General features: G+C 47.2%; 2 protein-coding genes across 10 annotated transcripts in view; both read left to right on the top strand.

Annotated features, from left to right (window-relative positions):
- Positions 1-6,538, top strand: part of ATP13A4 (ATPase 13A4) — a 47,581-nt gene extending 41,043 nt beyond the window's left edge. For 7 of the 9 annotated variants that reach the window (XM_054204768.1, XM_054204769.1, XM_054204774.1 and 4 more), the window contains 4 exons: positions 856-1,070; positions 1,819-1,907; positions 4,001-4,081; positions 4,167-4,538. In XM_054204768.1, coding sequence (XP_054060743.1) covers positions 856-1,070; positions 1,819-1,907; positions 4,001-4,081; positions 4,167-4,445 — 664 coding nt within the window. In that variant the 3' untranslated portion in view covers positions 4,446-4,538. Of the gene's footprint in view, positions 1-855; positions 1,071-1,818; positions 1,908-4,000; positions 4,082-4,166; positions 4,539-4,603 lie in introns of those variants that run through there. The other 2 variants (XM_054204770.1, XM_054204775.1) reach the window with 2 other exon arrangements.
- A 10,376-nt stretch (positions 6,539-16,914) lies between these two features.
- Positions 16,915-17,259, top strand: part of ATP13A5 (ATPase 13A5) — a 33,908-nt gene continuing 33,563 nt past the window's right edge. Inside the window, exon 1 of the mRNA XM_054204776.1 lies at positions 16,915-16,977. Coding sequence (XP_054060751.1) covers positions 16,915-16,977 — 63 coding nt within the window. The remainder of the gene's footprint in view (positions 16,978-17,259) is intronic.

Here is a 17,259-nt window from a genome sequence, read left to right on the forward strand (position 1 = left end):
AAGACAGTTTAATAGAACAATATCAGAAAAGGAAAATAACAGTAATAATAACAATAATAATCATGACAGAAGTCACTCTCACCGCCTGGTGAATTGGCACTGTCCTGAGCGGCATTTGTGCACTGTACTCCCCGGGCCAACCCTATTTATATACTGAGCATGGTGTCTATGGTACAGGATATTCCATTGGGCATTTTGTTGTTCTGTCTATACTCCTTCTCAGTTTCTATGGGAAGCTGAAAACAGTCCTTGAAAAGCATAAACATCGCTTAGCAACAACTAAACCAGTATGCACTGTTGATACTCCTTTCATACATCATCTGAAACACAACAACTAGAAAGAAAATTAACTCTGTCCCAGCTGAAAACAGGACAGTCCCCTTCTTGGGACTCTGGGTGACACAGGACACACCTGGTGGGACAGGTCTGCATGGTACTATTGATCAGCTTAACTGTGGGCCTGATCAGTAGCTGCAGGCACACCCTGTGCTTCCCCACAGGGTGCAAACACATTAGAAGTGTTGTCTGCGGGTTCTTACGCTCTCCAGCAAGTCTGCTGTGCAGCACAGTGCACGTGGTGAGAACGCTTGAGCTCAACGCTTTTGTTGAGCACAAAGAGGAGTATTTGATTGCAGGGAAGACCAGCGTATCCAAGTAGGTTTGAGCTCAGGCTCTACCAAGTTCAGCAAGCTCAACCCAGTGGGTAAGATTGAGAACATTGCCAATAACCTACATCCCTGTGATAGCAGGAGCAAATCATGGCTGTGAGGGAGGATTCATGATAGTCGTAGTGGAAGTTGGGGAAAATAACCAGGACAGTGATCATTTGCTGACCAGTGTGATGCTCTTTTTCAGTGCCTGCCTCTCAATGAACAACCACATGGAGAATTATTCCTCTGTTTCCAGCCTGGGGCTCCATGGGATGAGAGATGGAGCCCTTGAGCAAACAGACAATGGCTACAAGAGCTATGAAAACACCACAGTGTGGCTGCTAAGTACCATCAACTGCCTCATCGTAGCACTAGTGTTTTCCAAGGGAAAGCCTTTCAGGCAGCCCATCTACACAAACTGTAAGTATGGGGAGAGAGGGAGGGATCTGTGAGGAAGTCAACTTAGGAGGTCAATTCACTGGGGAAAAATTAAAACTTGACCAAAGTGATGCCAAACAAAAAAAGCAGAAGACCAATATCAGATTACTAAATGACTGAAGGCCACTTTTTCAGAAGTTTTAGTGCCAGTGGCATCCTGTGACCAGTGGCTTTCTGAGCTGGGCCCACACATTGTGCTTCTGTACTGCTAAAAACTTGACCCTGGCATTTGGATTTCTGAAACAGACCAATGGAGTTTGATAAAAACTTCTAAGCAGTAGCAGGAAGGTGGTGTGGGCTGGCAGAAGCATCATATTACTTAAGGTAGCCTGAATGAGACATCTCAAGAAGAGCCAGAATTAGGTGGTTCCACTTTGCTTTAGTCTTTAGAATAACTCTGGAAGAGCCCTATTCCTGTGTCCCCAAAGCATGCTGGATGAGCAGTATTTGACAGAAGTCATGTTCAGGGCATTCTTTTGGGCCCATCTCAGAAGAAAACATACAATGACCTTTGCGCATTTGCAGAGTAAATGCTGAAGGTACTTGTCTGAGTAAAGCTGAGGTTTTACTGTGTTCATTTTTCTTTTGCTGAAAGCTCCTTCCTATCTATCTTATGGATTTTTTTTTTTTTGACTGACACAGAAAATTATAACAATCTTCTGTAGTAAAGGCAACCAGCTGAGATTGCTCATAAACCTGTAGTTTTATTTGTTTGTTCTTGCCCCTTCAGATGTGTTCATACTGGTGCTCATAGGACAGCTGGGCATTTGCCTCTTCCTGGTGTTTGCTGATATTGATGATCTCTACTCTAAGATGGATGTGAGTATTGTTCCAAGGTGGATTTTCTTTCTACTGCCAGGCCTCTTATAAGTGGGATTGTTTTTTACAAAAGACACAGACTTTTGCAGGGATACATGGCACCTTTAAAGAAAAATCATATTTAAAGAGATGGATTTTAGATGAAGGGTTGAAGAACCTTCTGAAATACAGTAGCTCCAAACTAAGATCTGTGCATTCTGACACCTGGACAGCTACACATGTAAGTCTGATTGTTTCAGCGCATTGTCCATGCAACAGATGGCATCACTAAGCTTACAGTGCTTGGTATGTTGGTGGCTTGATAGTTGTGAAGCGTGTGGCTTCAAATTTAAACTAACACACCATGCACTTGTGTTTCTCTGGCTGTACTACTCTGTACACAGATCATCTTGCAAAGAAGATCTGCCAGTTCGCACCCAGAGCATCTCTCAGTTCTCAGTCCCCAATATTTTCAGGCTCCCTGTTAAAATTTCAGACAGCCCTCAGTTTCCTAAAGCAACATTTGGGTTTAGAACAGTTGTAGAGAAAGACTAGTGGGGCTGTCATGGCAATAGAAGATCTATCTTGATCCTTAATTAATAAATACCAGTAGGGCTTGGCTTATTTAGTCTGGCAGAATGCAAGATGGGAGTTGCCTTGTGCTATTCCATCTTAGAGGAAATGCAAGGGAAGGATAAGATCTACATCAGCCGTAGGACAGGGTTGTCAATGGACCTGTGAATTAGTATGTTGAGGCTGGGAGATGTTAACCACCTCCACTGTGACACTCTCACAGCCTTGTAGTAGGAGTCACAGGAACAAAACAACAAAAGCAACACATGGCTATTTTTTCAGTACGTTTCTCATCAGAACGATAAAGTGTGGTGGCTTTGGGTAACAAGTACTGAACAAGATGCTGCTTCCAGTCCTGTATCTTTGTGTGACAGTTAGCAAGTGGATTTAGAAATGGAAATAATGAAACATGGAAAGAGAAATATAGACAAGGGGAACGGACCTGGATTTTGAATGCCAAGCAGTCTAGCTAAAGCTGCTTCACTGTGTAACTGTTCCCAGAGCAGCAGCTCGGCAGGCAGACCCAGCTAAAGAATCTGCCACGAGATGGCACTTTAAATCAAGTCTTAGTCCTGTTGTGACACAGGACATTGTCAGCATTGCAGCTGTGAGGGGCTAAAATGCCTTTGGGGAGAACTGCAAAACTCCCAGGATGTCTGGAAGGAATACACTGGATTTGCTGAGTAGAGAAAAGGAGGGAGTGGCAATTAAGAAATTCTGTAATAGCCTAGCCCTGGAGAAACTGCTGATCCAAATTTTGGATCTGAGCTGCATCTCCAGAATAAGTTGAGCTAGAGCCAGAAAGCCAGTGCTGCCAGATGAGGGAAGCTGGATCTGGGTTTGGAGCTGAAATGTTCAGACTTTGAGCTATTTCTTATATTAGAAAGAAAGGAAGCATTTAGATTTCCTGTTGTGGTTCTGGAATACAGTTTTCTCTGCTGCATCATAAGTTTAAAAGCATCTTCATAAATAATTCCTCAAGACAATATTGGCTCATCAGCAGTGTACAGCCAGTGTGGGATTCTGGCTTTTGATGACACAAAGCTGGTGAGGCGTCTAGAGAACAAGTCCTGTGAGGAGCGGCTGAGGGAGCTGGGGTTGTTTAGCCTGGAGAAAAGGAGGCTGAGGGGAGACCTTATCACTCTCTACATCTACCTGAAAAGAGGTTGTAGAGAGGTGGGGGTTGGTCTCTTTTCCCAAGTAGCAAGTGATAGGACGGGAGGAAACAGCCTCAAGTTGCGACAGGGGAGGTTTAGATTAGATATTCGAAAAATTTCTTCACTGAAAGGGTTGTCAAGCACTGGAACTGGCTGCCCACGGAAGTGGTTGAGTCACCATCCCTGAAGGTATTTAAAAGGCGTGTAGACGTGCTTTGGGACATGGCTTAGTGGTGGACTTGGCAGTGCTAGGTGTATGGTTGGACTCAATGATCTTAAGGGTCTTCTCCTACCTAAATGATTCTGTGATTCTATGATACAAGCGCCTACCAGGCTCTAGTGTGTGCACATTTTGTCGAACAGCTTCTCCTGCTTTTTTCCCAGCTTGTTTGCACCCCTACCATGTGGCGGACCTCCATGGTGATAATGCTTGCAGTCACACTTGCTGTGTCCTTCCTTGTTGAGGTGAGCATGCTTCATTGAATGTACCTGTCAGCACTAATTGGAGAGACAAAAGGGTCAGGTCTCACTCTCTCTCCCTCCTCCTCAGCCCAGGTTGGGAATATGTATTAAAACAGGAACGATTGCTGCTACCTTACCTACCTCACCCTTACTCTCTTTCCTCAAAGCCATACATCTGAATGATAAGATAAAAGGGAATGCAAGGCCCAACCACCTTTTTTTTCCTCTGGTGAGTGGAATGTATCAGGCACTGCCCCAGGCTAGAGAAATACAGGCAGCCTTTGGTGTTTCCTACTCAGATGCTGTAGACTGTCAGGAGGAGCTGGTCACAGTTTTCTGGTGGAGAGCTCTGGTGGAGCTGGTATGAGAGGTGGCCAGTAAAAGGCTATTTAAGGGATGTGGATGAGCAGGACAGGGTGGGAAATCTGTGTCTCCACTACTTTCCCTGTGTGTGTCCTGTGGATAAAGAGGGAAAAACTGCTATCCAGGTCCTTCAGAGTCTTCCTTTTGCTCTTGCTTTTACAGGAAGCTGTCATTGAGAACAGACCCTTATGGCTGCTGCTGAAAAAGACCTTCCGGTACCACTCAAAAAGCCATTACAAGAGGCTGCAGCGAGTGTTAGAGCAGGACTCAGCCTGGCCACCTCTGAATGAAACATTCTTCTCAGATTCTGTGGCAATATCAGTAGAAGGAAATATGGGAGGCCATAGCAATCCAACATTTGACAGCAATGAGGACTCACTCTGAAGGAAACTGAAGAGGACACATGTCCAGGACAGTTGCAGTTGGCTGTAGAAGGACTATCTCAGAGACATAAGAAAAGAGGAAGGACAAACCCATCACTGTTCCCCCATTCTAAGACTGACCAGCTCTGGCTTATTTTTAAATTAACTGAAAGCAGAAAAGCTGTCTGCAGGAGCATAAAGCCACAACACTGTTTCTCCTGCCCCCTTGCCCATGTACGAATGTCTGCAAGCTGTAAATGGAACAACTTGTTGAATATTTGCGAAGTATCATGGTTGAAACACCCTATTGCCGCATCCCTCTCTTGAACTGCATCATACAATCCATAAACACGGGGGCTCCTCCAGATGAGAAATAGCTAATTCAGTTACCAGCACTCCTCTGGGGAGATCCACTTCAAGAAAACAAATAGAATTTACTCCTGATGGAAGCTGCCGAACACTGGCACGTCCTAGGATTCCTGTAGCTCCTGGTGTTTCAGATACTGCTACCTGGTGTCTGGCATTTGTTGGGATTTCTTCCCCTTCTGGCAATACTTGGCTTTCTGGAGCTGGAAGGAACTGCAAATAGCCAAAGCCCCCTGGAACCATCCACTCCTAGCACCATTGTGCTCTTCCCATGGGAACAACACAGAGCTCTATCGCTAGCTCACTGCTACCAGGCAACCTGTTTGCCCTCTTCTCAGTTTAAAACGTGCTACTTGCATTTTTTGGGTGAAAAATCTGTTTACCTACAGAGCAGCATGATTTCATTGTTTAACGGTTCTTTTTTTGTGGGAGGTAATTGTTTGGGATATCCATTTTAAAAAAGTAGAATGGTCATTGCAAATTATGATCTCATTCGGTGGGTCTACAAGGACATGCTGTCCCTTGTGGTGTGAGCTTGCTCTACTGGAGTGGATGCTGCACAGCTGGGCTGCTGCCTGGCATGAGCTCCTGGTTTACCAGTTCCAAAAGAAGCAGATATTGAATGAGTTACTACCTCCAAGGGCCTAAGCCCTGAATTAAAAGACAGGGAGCCAACTAGGTCTCAGAATAATTTTATTAAATTCTGTGCCGTGCTCTGAAGTTGAACCATCTGAGGTTTTGGCTTTGGTTTCCAACCATAATTGCACATGCTACGCACCATGTGTCGTTCATCAACTCATATCCCTCACCTGTTAACCTTTGATGGTGACTTTTACGCACTCTGCTGTGCTGCTTCTGCCGTACATAAATGCAAGAGCACTGCGCATTTCTGCAGGTTTTACCTACTCAAAAAAAGTAACTTCTACCAGCACAAATTCTCTTAGCCCTTTGATGCTAGGCTGACTTCCTGCTCACCGTTATTTTGCAGTCTCTGTCCCCAGGTGGGTGAAACGACAAGGTATCAGTCGGGAAGGCTTCGGAGGAACACTTCCGTCTTTAGATAAGGTGTGCAGGGGAGTTGTCCCCTCTGAACTGCACAGTTTGTTTTTCACAGCTGGAGCTTGCTCATGCTTTTCCTGGGTGGGGCTGAGGAGCACTTCGGGAGCAGTTCAACGCTGAGAAATGCTAAAGCATTCTTGCATTTCCACAGAAACCCAGAGAATAAGAGAGATCGGGAGTCATGGTAAAGATTCCTTTGGTCTTTTAGAGTAAAACTAGCTCTGGAAAACAAAGAGCAAATCAGAAGAGATTATGGATTGTTTTGATTCAACATGTCTGTACCAGAACAGTGTTTGAAAAGAATTGAGCTTGAATCAAAAAATAACTATTTTTCTAAAAAGAAAAAAAAAGTTTCCACTTGAATAAACATTTATTTGACTCAAAGCAATTTTTTTTGCCGTTTAAAACAAGTTTGACACAGGCAAATGGAGTAAATACCTTCCTACCTACTGCAGTTTACCTAACGGTAAACACCTGCCACAAAGCCACACAGCTTGACACAAACCAGAAATGGTTCACATTTAGTCATAAAAGTGTCTCCAAAGTTAGGATGAGTTCCCAGTTTGCAGGAAAGTCCATCGGGAAAGTGAAGATTAGATGCTGTGTGCGCACCTTGCAGCTTAAGGAGACCCCAGAGAGCAGGTTAGTGGAGTTATTCCTGCCATCCTTTCTTTGAGATACAGCGTTTCCCTTGGAGACAAAATTCACCGTCCTATTTATGAACTCCCGCACACAAGAAATATGTTGCAGCTTCTGATAAACTGGCAGCTGCAGTAGCGTTGCAGACTAGCCATCTAATTTAGGTTTATGTCACCATTGACGATATAAAAGTATGAACTTGTGGCAAACCCGTGGGTCGACAAGATAAAGACTTGCTTGTCTGCTGCCGAAATACAGCCTTACCTGCAAAAGAAGAGAATTCAGAGAATAGGTGATATTTGACCTCCGCTGCCCTGTAAGATGTCAGTCTTGTGTTCCATCTTCCTGTGCAAGTCCAGTGTCTCCAGCCGTACTGAGGTGTATTTCATCATCGATCAGCAGAGCTAAACAGTGTGTCCCAGCTGCCTTGAACTGCTTATGTACCGTACCTCTGGCCACCAGGAGACAAGCGATGTGTTACACGCATCCTTGCTGCAGTAACCAGCTCATATGCACACATCAAGCCCCTATGTTCTGCTCCCTCGCCTCTGGTGGAATGTCTGAGGTCCCAATGCTGGGCTGGTCCACTCAAACTTGGACTGGGAATGTATTTAGGGTCAGGATGAGGAATAAGCAAAAAAAAAAGCTTCGAGCACGGTTGGGATTCACATCTCCGTTTTGCATTTTGGGGGTCTCTCTAATTTGAAAGATTCTTAAACTTCTGGAAAGCAGGATGGCATGAGCAGTAGGAAGCATCTTCTTGCCCGCAGTGTGTCTGCCAGGCACTGGCCGTGCTCCTTCTGCCCGTCCCCGCTTTTGCTTGCAAGAGGCAGCTGCAATGTAGGCGCTCGGTTCTGTCTGTCTGAACTTGCTGCTCGGCACTCCCAGCTTGTACCACTGACAGAACAGTGGAGAAACACAAATACAACTTAGCCACTTAATGAAAAGAGTTGTTTTGTAGGAACATTGTAAAAGTATGCAAATTCTGCGGCTGCATAAGGGCAGAGACAGATTGACAGCCCTGGATGTGGCTCCACAGTCCCTGTCTGCAGTCCAGGCTATCCAAACACAGCTGAAGAATCCCTTAGAGGACCGAAGCTCCAGGCTCCCTTTCTCCTTTTGTGACTGGCAGTGGACACCAGTTGGATAGATCCCCAGTGATCTTTGCCAGCAGACACTGTCCACCCTGGTTAGCTTTCTGCAACTAAACGACAGGGGCAGACTCCCTGGAGCACAGCCAACCCGCTGAGCCATGCAGCCACTCTCAACAGCTAATTTCAAAATTTGATTTTCCTTCTCAAATACACTTGTCCTAGTTAATGAAAGAAGAAAATAACTTTTATTTATGCCCTTCTCATTTTTTTTATGACTTGTTTATCTTGATACGGTCATCGCAGTTTTTGTCTGCTCATCGGCGCTCTAGAGCTCAGCCTGCTTGGCAGCACACACAACCAACCGCGGAAAAAAGCTCCATTTAAAAGACGCAGACCCTTGCCCATAATAGCTGTACGTGCACATAATATTAACAAACCAGAACTGTTTACGATCGCAGAATCACAGAATCACAGATTAGTTTGGGTTGGAAGGGTCCTTTAGAGGTCATCTAGTCCCAAGCCCCCTGCAATGAGCAGGGACACCTTCAACTAGGTCAGGTTGCTCAGAGCCCCGTCCAACCTGACCTGGAATGTTTCCAGGGATGGAGCATCTGCCACCTCTCCGGGCAACCTGTGCCAGTGTTTCACCACCCTCATCGTAAAAAATTTCTTCCTTATATCTAGTCTAAATGTACCCTCTTTTAGTTTAAAGCCATTACCCCTTGTCCTATCACAACAGGCCCTGCTTAAAAGTGCAGGGATGTGGAGGAGCGAGGCCTGGGCACTTGGCCCAGGCTGGCCAACAGGATTATTTCATACCATGAACATCACATTCAATATAAATTAGAAAGTTTGCTGCGTAGTTGCTCTCTCCCTTGATGGCAGCCGTCCAGAGAACTTCTTGCCTGGTGCCGGACCCTTGAGCCCTTCCTCCCAAAGCCGCAGCGCTCGCAGCATCCGACATTTGCTCTTCCCTGCTGGGAGTGCACAGCTTCCTGCTGAGAGACTTGGATGAGTATAATTCTTTTGTATCTTATATTAGTATTGGGATCAATACTGGTTCTAAGTACTATTGTTAATTATTTAGTCTTATCCTGTTAAATCTATTTATATTTCAACCCTCATGTTCCCTTTTTTTCCCCGATTCCCCTTCCCAGGTGGGGAGGGGTCATCGGGTGATGGAATAATTGTCTAAACGACAATAAATGGTTATGGGTTTTCTCAAACCATAACAACAACGCAGCTCTTCAGGAGTGTTACAGAGGAGGCTGCGGAGACAAAGTACCTGCCAAGGATCAGCCAGGAAAGGAAAACAGAAATAGCTGGTCCCCAGACCGTTCAGTCCAAGGAAAGGAAACAGAGAACTCAGTTATCATACATTGCAGGCGTCTGGTGCCAACAACTGAGTTTAGAGGACTCATTACTTGCTCTCCTGGCTTCTCAAGTCCTCATGTTGGAAAAATAGTCCCGCAGGATTCTGCACCAATATCCCCCACCGGACAGCGCTTAACCCCTCTACAGCTTTTGTCTCGTTCGTGGGTGGCCACAGCCTCCAAGCTGGGAGGGCCATGCTGTGCTGCGCCAGGGCTCCGTGCACCACGGGCTGATGGCCAAATGCATGTAAGGGATGGCAGCCCAGCCAGGCTGTGTGCATTTGCTTCCTGCTTGGCTATGGGCAATGGGGACATGATTCCACTTCTAAGAAAGTAACTAAATGTCCTGTGTGTCTGAAATACAAAGCGTATTTGTCTCTGCTCGGAAGCGTACTGTTTTCACAGTGTCCCTTGTGGCTGGTGACCACGGTGCTTGTCACTAACATAGCTCTGATTACTCAGTACAGGTCACCGTAGGTAAAAGGGAGTGAAGAAAGATCCACCTGTATGTCTTGTTTAAATCTAATTAGTAAATCTCTTTGGTACTTGCTAGGTGATTAGCAGACAGGGCTAGAATACAAGCTTCCCATTTTATTGTGTAATCACCCCAGCCTTTCTCCTAGCCCACATCGATAGATCGCTCCAGGTAAAGGAGCATGCTATTTCAAGAAGAGAGTGAGGCTGGAGAGAGAAAGAAAACATCAGGACATCATAACAGACTTGGGAGGTGCTGGAAGAAGTGCTTTTGGACCTGGGAAATGGTTCAGAGAACAGGAGACACATTTCGTTTATGTTTTACTCCCCTCTCACACCCCACCCAAGACCAGGTAGATCTTGATTCGATAGCTCCAAACCACGGAAACCAGCAATGCTCCTTCAGCCGTTCCTCAATGAACAAAGTTTTACTACTGCATGCAATCACCATGCACATGCCAGCCAGAGTCTAACAGCTACTCTGAGCAGAACCGCCTGTTGCTGTAAAGCAGCAGAGCTCTGCAGAGGTCACGGTGCACCCCTGGGCATTGGCAACTGCCTTCTCTTCCTCACACTGAACCTCCAGCCTGCCACTCCGTTCCTCCTTGTGATCACCCTTACGCAGAGCTCGCTGCCCACTCACTGCTGACTGAAATGAGAGCCTTAAGCAGCCTCTTATGATGCTCCTGCTAAATCTTTACAGCCTTTCAGAGCACAAGTTGTACAGGACCATCCTATCCTTTCCATATAGATGGTAGAGCAGGAATGTGGACATGCCAGCCTATGGCTTGAGTCCAAGGCTCTAAGCAAGGCAGGTATTCATCAACTGGACCAGTCTTTTTACCCCAGTGACTGGGTCATTGTGAGGTTAGGCAAGCATACAATTCAGGGAAGAACGTGAGGACATGTTGAACTACCCGTGCAAGACTTGGTGTCCACGTCCTTGTGACAGAGGGTACCTCTGCAAGGCTGAAGGCACCATGGTACTGTCTCCGAAGTTTAGGGGTGTTGGTATAGCCCATGCCATGGGCTGATGGTTGTCTTCCTCTGCCTGGAAGTTGTGCCACAGGGAAAGGGCCCTGGACACTGACAGGATCCTCAGGAGAAATGGAGAACATCTCCAGGAACAGAACAGAAATAAGGGATGTCACCCCTATGCCCTGGGGGGCAGCTGGAACAAGAGGCAGATTACCAGCACATGGTCTCTGGTGTGGCTGTGAACACTGGAGAATATGTTGTGTTGTTAGATACCAGAGATATTAAATGCTTCTTGTAGCTGCTTTTTAAATTTCTAGAGAGGAGAGATTGCTCGTTTGTATGGACCATGTTGTGCCTGATTAACTGTATACATTACACTGAATACAGCCAGACTTATTTGCTGAAATAAATATAAATTTAATTATAAATCTCTTTTTGCTTCTGTGGGGACAGAGGGTGCTGCTTTACTGCTCTCTTTAGATCACCTGCTGGTTTCTTTACACATCAAAAGAACCTTTTGGCATGGCTACAGCTTCCCATTTCCTTACAGCCGAGTGGACACCTGGTACTTCAGCAAAAATAGAGCTTTATTAAGTGCACAAAAAAGGAAAAGGACCTGAAGAGCAGTAAGGTGGGACATGCTGTGCACCAATAAAGGAGGAGAGTTCAAACTGTGAAAAGTGAGAGGATGAAAGAGGCAGGCAGCCCCAGCACGTCCCTCTCCCGTCCCTCTGCGCCTCCGCCTGCGGTGGCTCTGGGCAGGGAGCTCTTTGCCCTCCAGATTTGCCCCACTCAGAATCTGCCGAGATCCCCGACTGCTGACCATGCAGTTGAAGAGGGACTGGAGCCAGTGTGTCTCCAGCAGCTATTCAAAGCTGGAGTTGAACTGAAGAGCTTTGGATTGCCCTCTGGAGGGTTTTCATCTCCGTAGCAGCCCAGCGAAGATGGGGACGCAGCCTCCTGGTTTGACCTGGCAGTTGGGAAGGCTGAGAACGCCTCTTGGCGTAACCCCCCTGTGCAAAATCAGAGGCCTTGCCTGGCGTCTCAGGGACAGGGTGGCAAAGGCAGAGCTCTGAACAAGCTCTCCAGGGCTTACCTCGCTGCCCTTCTCTTGCTCTCTGAAATGCTGGACCCTGCCATGCATCTGCAGCGCCTGCAAAAGCCAAGGCAGAGATCCAGCAGACCCAAGCTGCCTCCCCCACACTGTGCTGCAGCCCCTCTCCTCTGCCTCAGCCAGGGAGGTAGCCAGGTGGGGTACGTAGGTAAGATAACTCATAGAAATATACAGCCAAAGTACCCAGGCAAGGCAGCATGTGTTTTGTCTCCAGCTGCAGGAATCACGCACAACATGCCCAGATCTCTTTGAGGAGCCCCCCCAGTGATGCTGCCTTGGACGTGTCCCACCACGTTCCCCTGGAGAGCACACAGCGCAGCGGGTGCACGCTCACGCTGAGGGCTTCACCTGGGCAGTGCTATGGAAAGGGGAAGACAAAGGCTTTCTGGCAGGCTGTGATTCAGGTTTGTCTTGGTTGTTCTCTTGTGGAGGGTGCCAAAGCAGTCTGTGTTTGTCCCGGTAAGCCGAGAGGCTCAGAGCAGTGGGTGCTTGGCCCAGGTGAACAGACCTGGGGGAAGGGACCAGGAGCCAGCAGCAATTCTGAGATGCCTTTATCCATCCGTTTTCCCCAAATCGAAGCACCAAGCCGTGCCCCCTGTCAACTTTCAGCCCATCTGCATGAATGTCCTAATGTTTTGTTTGCTTTGCTGGCAGGCAGCATGTTTTAGAGCAATTCCCCAGCTCTTCCCCGTGTGTGCACAGCTGAAGGCGACACTGTGCAGAGCAGCACATGCTTCTCCACCACACAGAGCAGCATGCTTCCCCCGAGCTCACTGGGGAGGAGTTAGCCCAGCTCTGGAGGCATCTGGCTCCGTAAGAGCAGGGTCTGTCCTACATGGACTGACCCACTGTCCTCTCCAGGAGGCTGGATTAGCGCACGGGGGGTGTTGTGGTGGTACAGCTACAACACCTCTGACACCTGAAGCACGCACAGTGCCTGTAGATACCCAGCAAGTGTTTGAATCACTCTGGCCGTTACTGGAAAGTTCACTGTGCTTACCAACAACGTGTCTCGTCTGCACTTCTCAAGAGATCAGGACAAACCTGGGTGATTTCTAAGTAAACTTACCTTCTTGGCTCCCCTGCCTGCTAATGAGGTGAAGAATGCAGTGATTAAGCCTGTGGTCTGTTTAAAAGCTCTAAAAATGTCAATCATCTCAGACATCTGGTAGGACAGCACTCAGTTAACCCAGCCTGTGAGGTGGCTGGGGCACAGCAGGTAGAGGTAGAGCAAGGGCACTCGGGGTGAGAGATCCAGGTGGTAACTGACAGCCATTGGACACTGGGACAAAGGGTTTGGAATCAAGCATGGCTTTGCTTTTCAATAGCTTTGTTCAGCTGTTCAACACAGCTAAGTTTTTTTAACAGCTTGGTATCAGACACTCACCAGTGTCTGGGAATAAACCTGATCAGAGCGCAGGGAAGGAGAGAGAATGACGGGAACATCAGGAGCAATACAAAACCAGCAGAAAACACACAAGAAAAAATACAGGTGGGACTGGAGAAATGTTAAGTTCTGATGAGCCGTGCTGTGCAGGTCTTATTGCAGACTGGTTGGTCCTGGGAATAAACGACATGATCCTGCTAACTAAGGTTACCCGAATCTGAATTCACAGAGCACCATTTCCTCACTGCGATTAAGGTCTGGGTTGTGCTTTACTGAGCTTGGACAGGGATTCCTGCAGAAATCACAGGAGCATGAAGCTAGTGGGGATCTGACGTGGGTATTTTGTCCTTCTCCCTGCTCAGAGGCAAGATCTACCTGTCCTTAGATTATCCTTGTCAAATTACGTCCTGCTTTTCCTTAAAATCTTCTATTGTACAAGATTTCCTCCTGCCCTAGGTAGCCTGTTTGAGTATTTTACTATCCTTTAAATTAGAAAATCTTCTTGAACGTCTAAACTAACTCTGCAAATCTAATTGTTTAATCTAACAAGAAATTATTCTGATTTATCCTTGTCTCTAATAAGAATAGGAGAAAAAAATTAGTGTTGTGTATTGTAAGAGTTATTCTGTTTCCCTTCAGCCTTCTCTTTTCTAGTTCAAACAAACTCAGTTATTCAACATTTCCTCATGGATCATGTTTTCCAAACGTCTCATCTCGTTGTCATTTGGTATCTTGCCATTTAGTTGCACATTGCTAGGTCCTGAACTCCAGCCGAGGACTTGCAAACAGTGAGTCGAGTGGAATAATTTCCTCCCATCTTACTGACCTCACCAGCCTCCTGGGGATGTGGCTCAGAACCACAGCGGCTTCTTTGGCAAAAGGAAACTCAGCCTGCAGTTAGCTACATCTGCTTCGCTGTCATACACCTGCTTGGCCACTGCCTCCTCAGTTTGTACTTGTTTCCTCCAGCTACTCAGTGCGGCGTTTTACTGAATTTCATACGGTCATTTGAGACTATTTGGTCAGCATCCCAAAATCACGCTGCATTGTTTCTTTCCTCTAAAGCAGGTGCTTCCATCTGCTCAGTGTCATATACACCTTTCAGTTGTCTTCTCCATCCTGTTATCCAAGCTGCTAACAAAGCTATGAATATTTTGCGTCCCTCGGGATGGACAGTGAACCACTGACACCTACTTAGGGTTCAACCTTTCAGGTCATCGTAAAAGAATCCTATTTCTCAGTATCTTCATATCTCATGGGGAGCTCTGTCAAAAGTCTAAATGTGCCACATTAGCTGCTTCCCTCCCGTTCCCTGGAGCATCTCCCTGTCAGGGAGCAAATGAGATTGGTTTGATAGGATCTTCCCCTGACAGATCCGTGTTAGTTGCTCCTTATCACTTTGTTATCCCCTGGGTACTTACAAACTGACTGATTAAGAATTGTCTCTCACATCCATCTGTGTATTCAAGTGATGTTGACTGGCCTGAAATTCCGTGAATTCCTCCTCTTTTGCCTTTTCAGGTGCCGGCTCCACAGCTTGGTGGACTGGGGCTGGAGGTGTCCCCCACAGCCTGGGGAGCACTTTGCAAGCGCAGGCTGTGGTGGTGGCGATGGGCATCCTGCTGCCCCACACAGCGAAACTGTTGCGACTCCAGACCAGAGACTGGAGGTCATATTCCTGTAGATGAAACGCACCTCACCATGGATGATGAAAATAGAGAGAACTAGTAACACCACCCAACTAATGATACCTTTCTTGAGTTTCCTTCCCCTGGAGAGTTACAGGAGGCGTTGGCTGGTAGTAGGCAAATACCTGCTTACAGTGGGTTGCACTTCATCTCTTTGTGTAGAAGCTTTCTGCCACAAGAAGGTCCACAAAGGACACAGCTGGACTTTGTGTAAGGGCCGCGTAGAAGACCTTTAGAAACAGACACTGCTTCTGAAAACCAGGGAGTGGAATGACTGCAAGCGTATCGCATCCAGGGAGCTGCACGACTGATGTGCAGAGCAGTGTAGTGGATGAGCTTACCGATGCCCTCTCAGAGGAGAGGTAGAGACAAAGGGGGACGGTTTATTTGAGTTGAAATCTGATTCAATTCAGGCTTTAGACAGTTCAAAATGACAATGCTAAAAAAAAAAGAAAAATACGTATTTTTTCCACCACCACCTTGATTTTTCAGGATTCTTCAGTGTTTGGTACATCTTTGCTGTTTCATGGGCACAACTACAGCTGGAAGAACCCCCCGAAAGATGGATCTGGTTAGACTATGTAGAGCCAGCCCCGGGTAGACTCAGGGTGCAGCAAAGTGATAATTGCTCTTTGGTCATCCTAGGGCCAGACAGCCTGGCCTCTGCTTGCTCTGTTTCAAAGAGAAGAAACATGGATAATTGCTTTTATTTCCTTAGTAGTCTGCCTAGTGAAAGGTGCTTCTCTCACTTGTTGGAGCCTTTTCCAGTGTGGAGCTGCAGACTGGGGGAGACTTAGTGGACTCCAGACACGCTGCACTGCAGTCCCTGGGTATTGTTCTCTCTCCCACCTTGGGGAAGGAGAATTTAGAAGAAATCCTGGTTTGCCATCACTGGGGAAATACACTGTGTGCAAAGACTGTGTCTCTTTATGGAGTTTAAATCCCCTGGTCTCATCAGTGAGAGAGAATTACTTCGCTGTGGCTGAGCCAAAAAGTGTCCAAGCAAACTCAGAGACATTGTCTCTATTCACACAAACATGTACTTTATTCCAGGACAATAACACAGCACATTTTTCCTGCCTGGATAAATGCTTGTTTTCAGACTTTGTGACAGAAGGAGAATGGGGAGAGACAGAGCAATTTCAGCTTAGCGCCTGAAAAATGTCTCTGGCTACATGGAGAGCTGGGACACGAGAGACTGGAAGGTGCGCAGTGGAGCTCCCAACCCTGCCTGCCACTGCCGTCCCTGCCGGGGGAATGGTTGGAGCCCCCATCTCTCCCTGCCCTGCAGGGCTTCATGCTGCATACTGTTCAAGGGCCCTGTGTTGCCCAGGGCTTCTCCAAAGGAGTCATCCAGCCCCGTTGCTCTTGCCTTTAGGCAAAATTTGAACCAAAGCTGAACCACTGCTCCAGCATGCCCCTCCACTGCGCTGAAACCAAGCCCAGGACTGGACACTGTGATGTCCCCAGAGCAGATCCTTCTCTCTGACACGCTGGAGGTGGTCCCAGGCACTAATGTGGCTGCTCTGGGGTCAGGTCAGCGTGGGGCTGCAGCACCCTCCCGCCCTTCTCCTGGCCAGTTTCCCTCCGAGCCCTGCGCAGGGCCATGTCCTCAGCACAGGATCATGGGTGCCCTCCCTCCCTTGGCCACCAGAGCTCTGCTCCAGCCAGTCCCACCCCGACGAGCACAGCAAAGCCGGGAGGCAGAAAAACACACGTCTTGCATAAGGCAGGCATTTAAGGGCTTTACACGTGAGGGTGGATTTTCCTCCCTCTCCTGGGAGCCTTATAAAAAGCATGTGCACTGTGAGGTTTTCAAAAGCAGCAGAGAGGACCATGGTGAGAGCTGACTTTAATGCTGGCCTGAGTTCAAGTCAGTAACTGCATTCAGCATTGCTTGACCCCACCACCAACAACACTGTGAAAACAACGTGGTCAGATGGAGGAAAAGCTTTGGAAGGATCATTGTGTGCTCCTCAACAAGGATGAAGAAAACGAGCTGGTAAGGAGTGGGGGACAGTGCTGGGGTTTAGTTTCTTGTGTGTCTCTTTTCCCACATGCCCGTTTTGGATATGCCTCTGCTGCTTCTTCATCTTCACTCCCCATTTGGGCACTGTCTCTTCAACATAGCCTTGGTAAAGGTAAAAGCCCAGATCAGTCCTTGCTGACTTTGAGACTGATTTTTGCAAAGTAAGGGCTAAGTGAGGAACATACTACATCAGTCCAGAGACACGAAATATGGAAGAGATCTCTTTGTTCACCAGAAGTCATCTGGCCAGGGAGC

Source organism: Rissa tridactyla, chromosome 6, assembly GCF_028500815.1.
Source record: "Rissa tridactyla isolate bRisTri1 chromosome 6, bRisTri1.patW.cur.20221130, whole genome shotgun sequence".
NCBI lineage: Eukaryota > Metazoa > Chordata > Aves > Charadriiformes > Laridae > Rissa > Rissa tridactyla.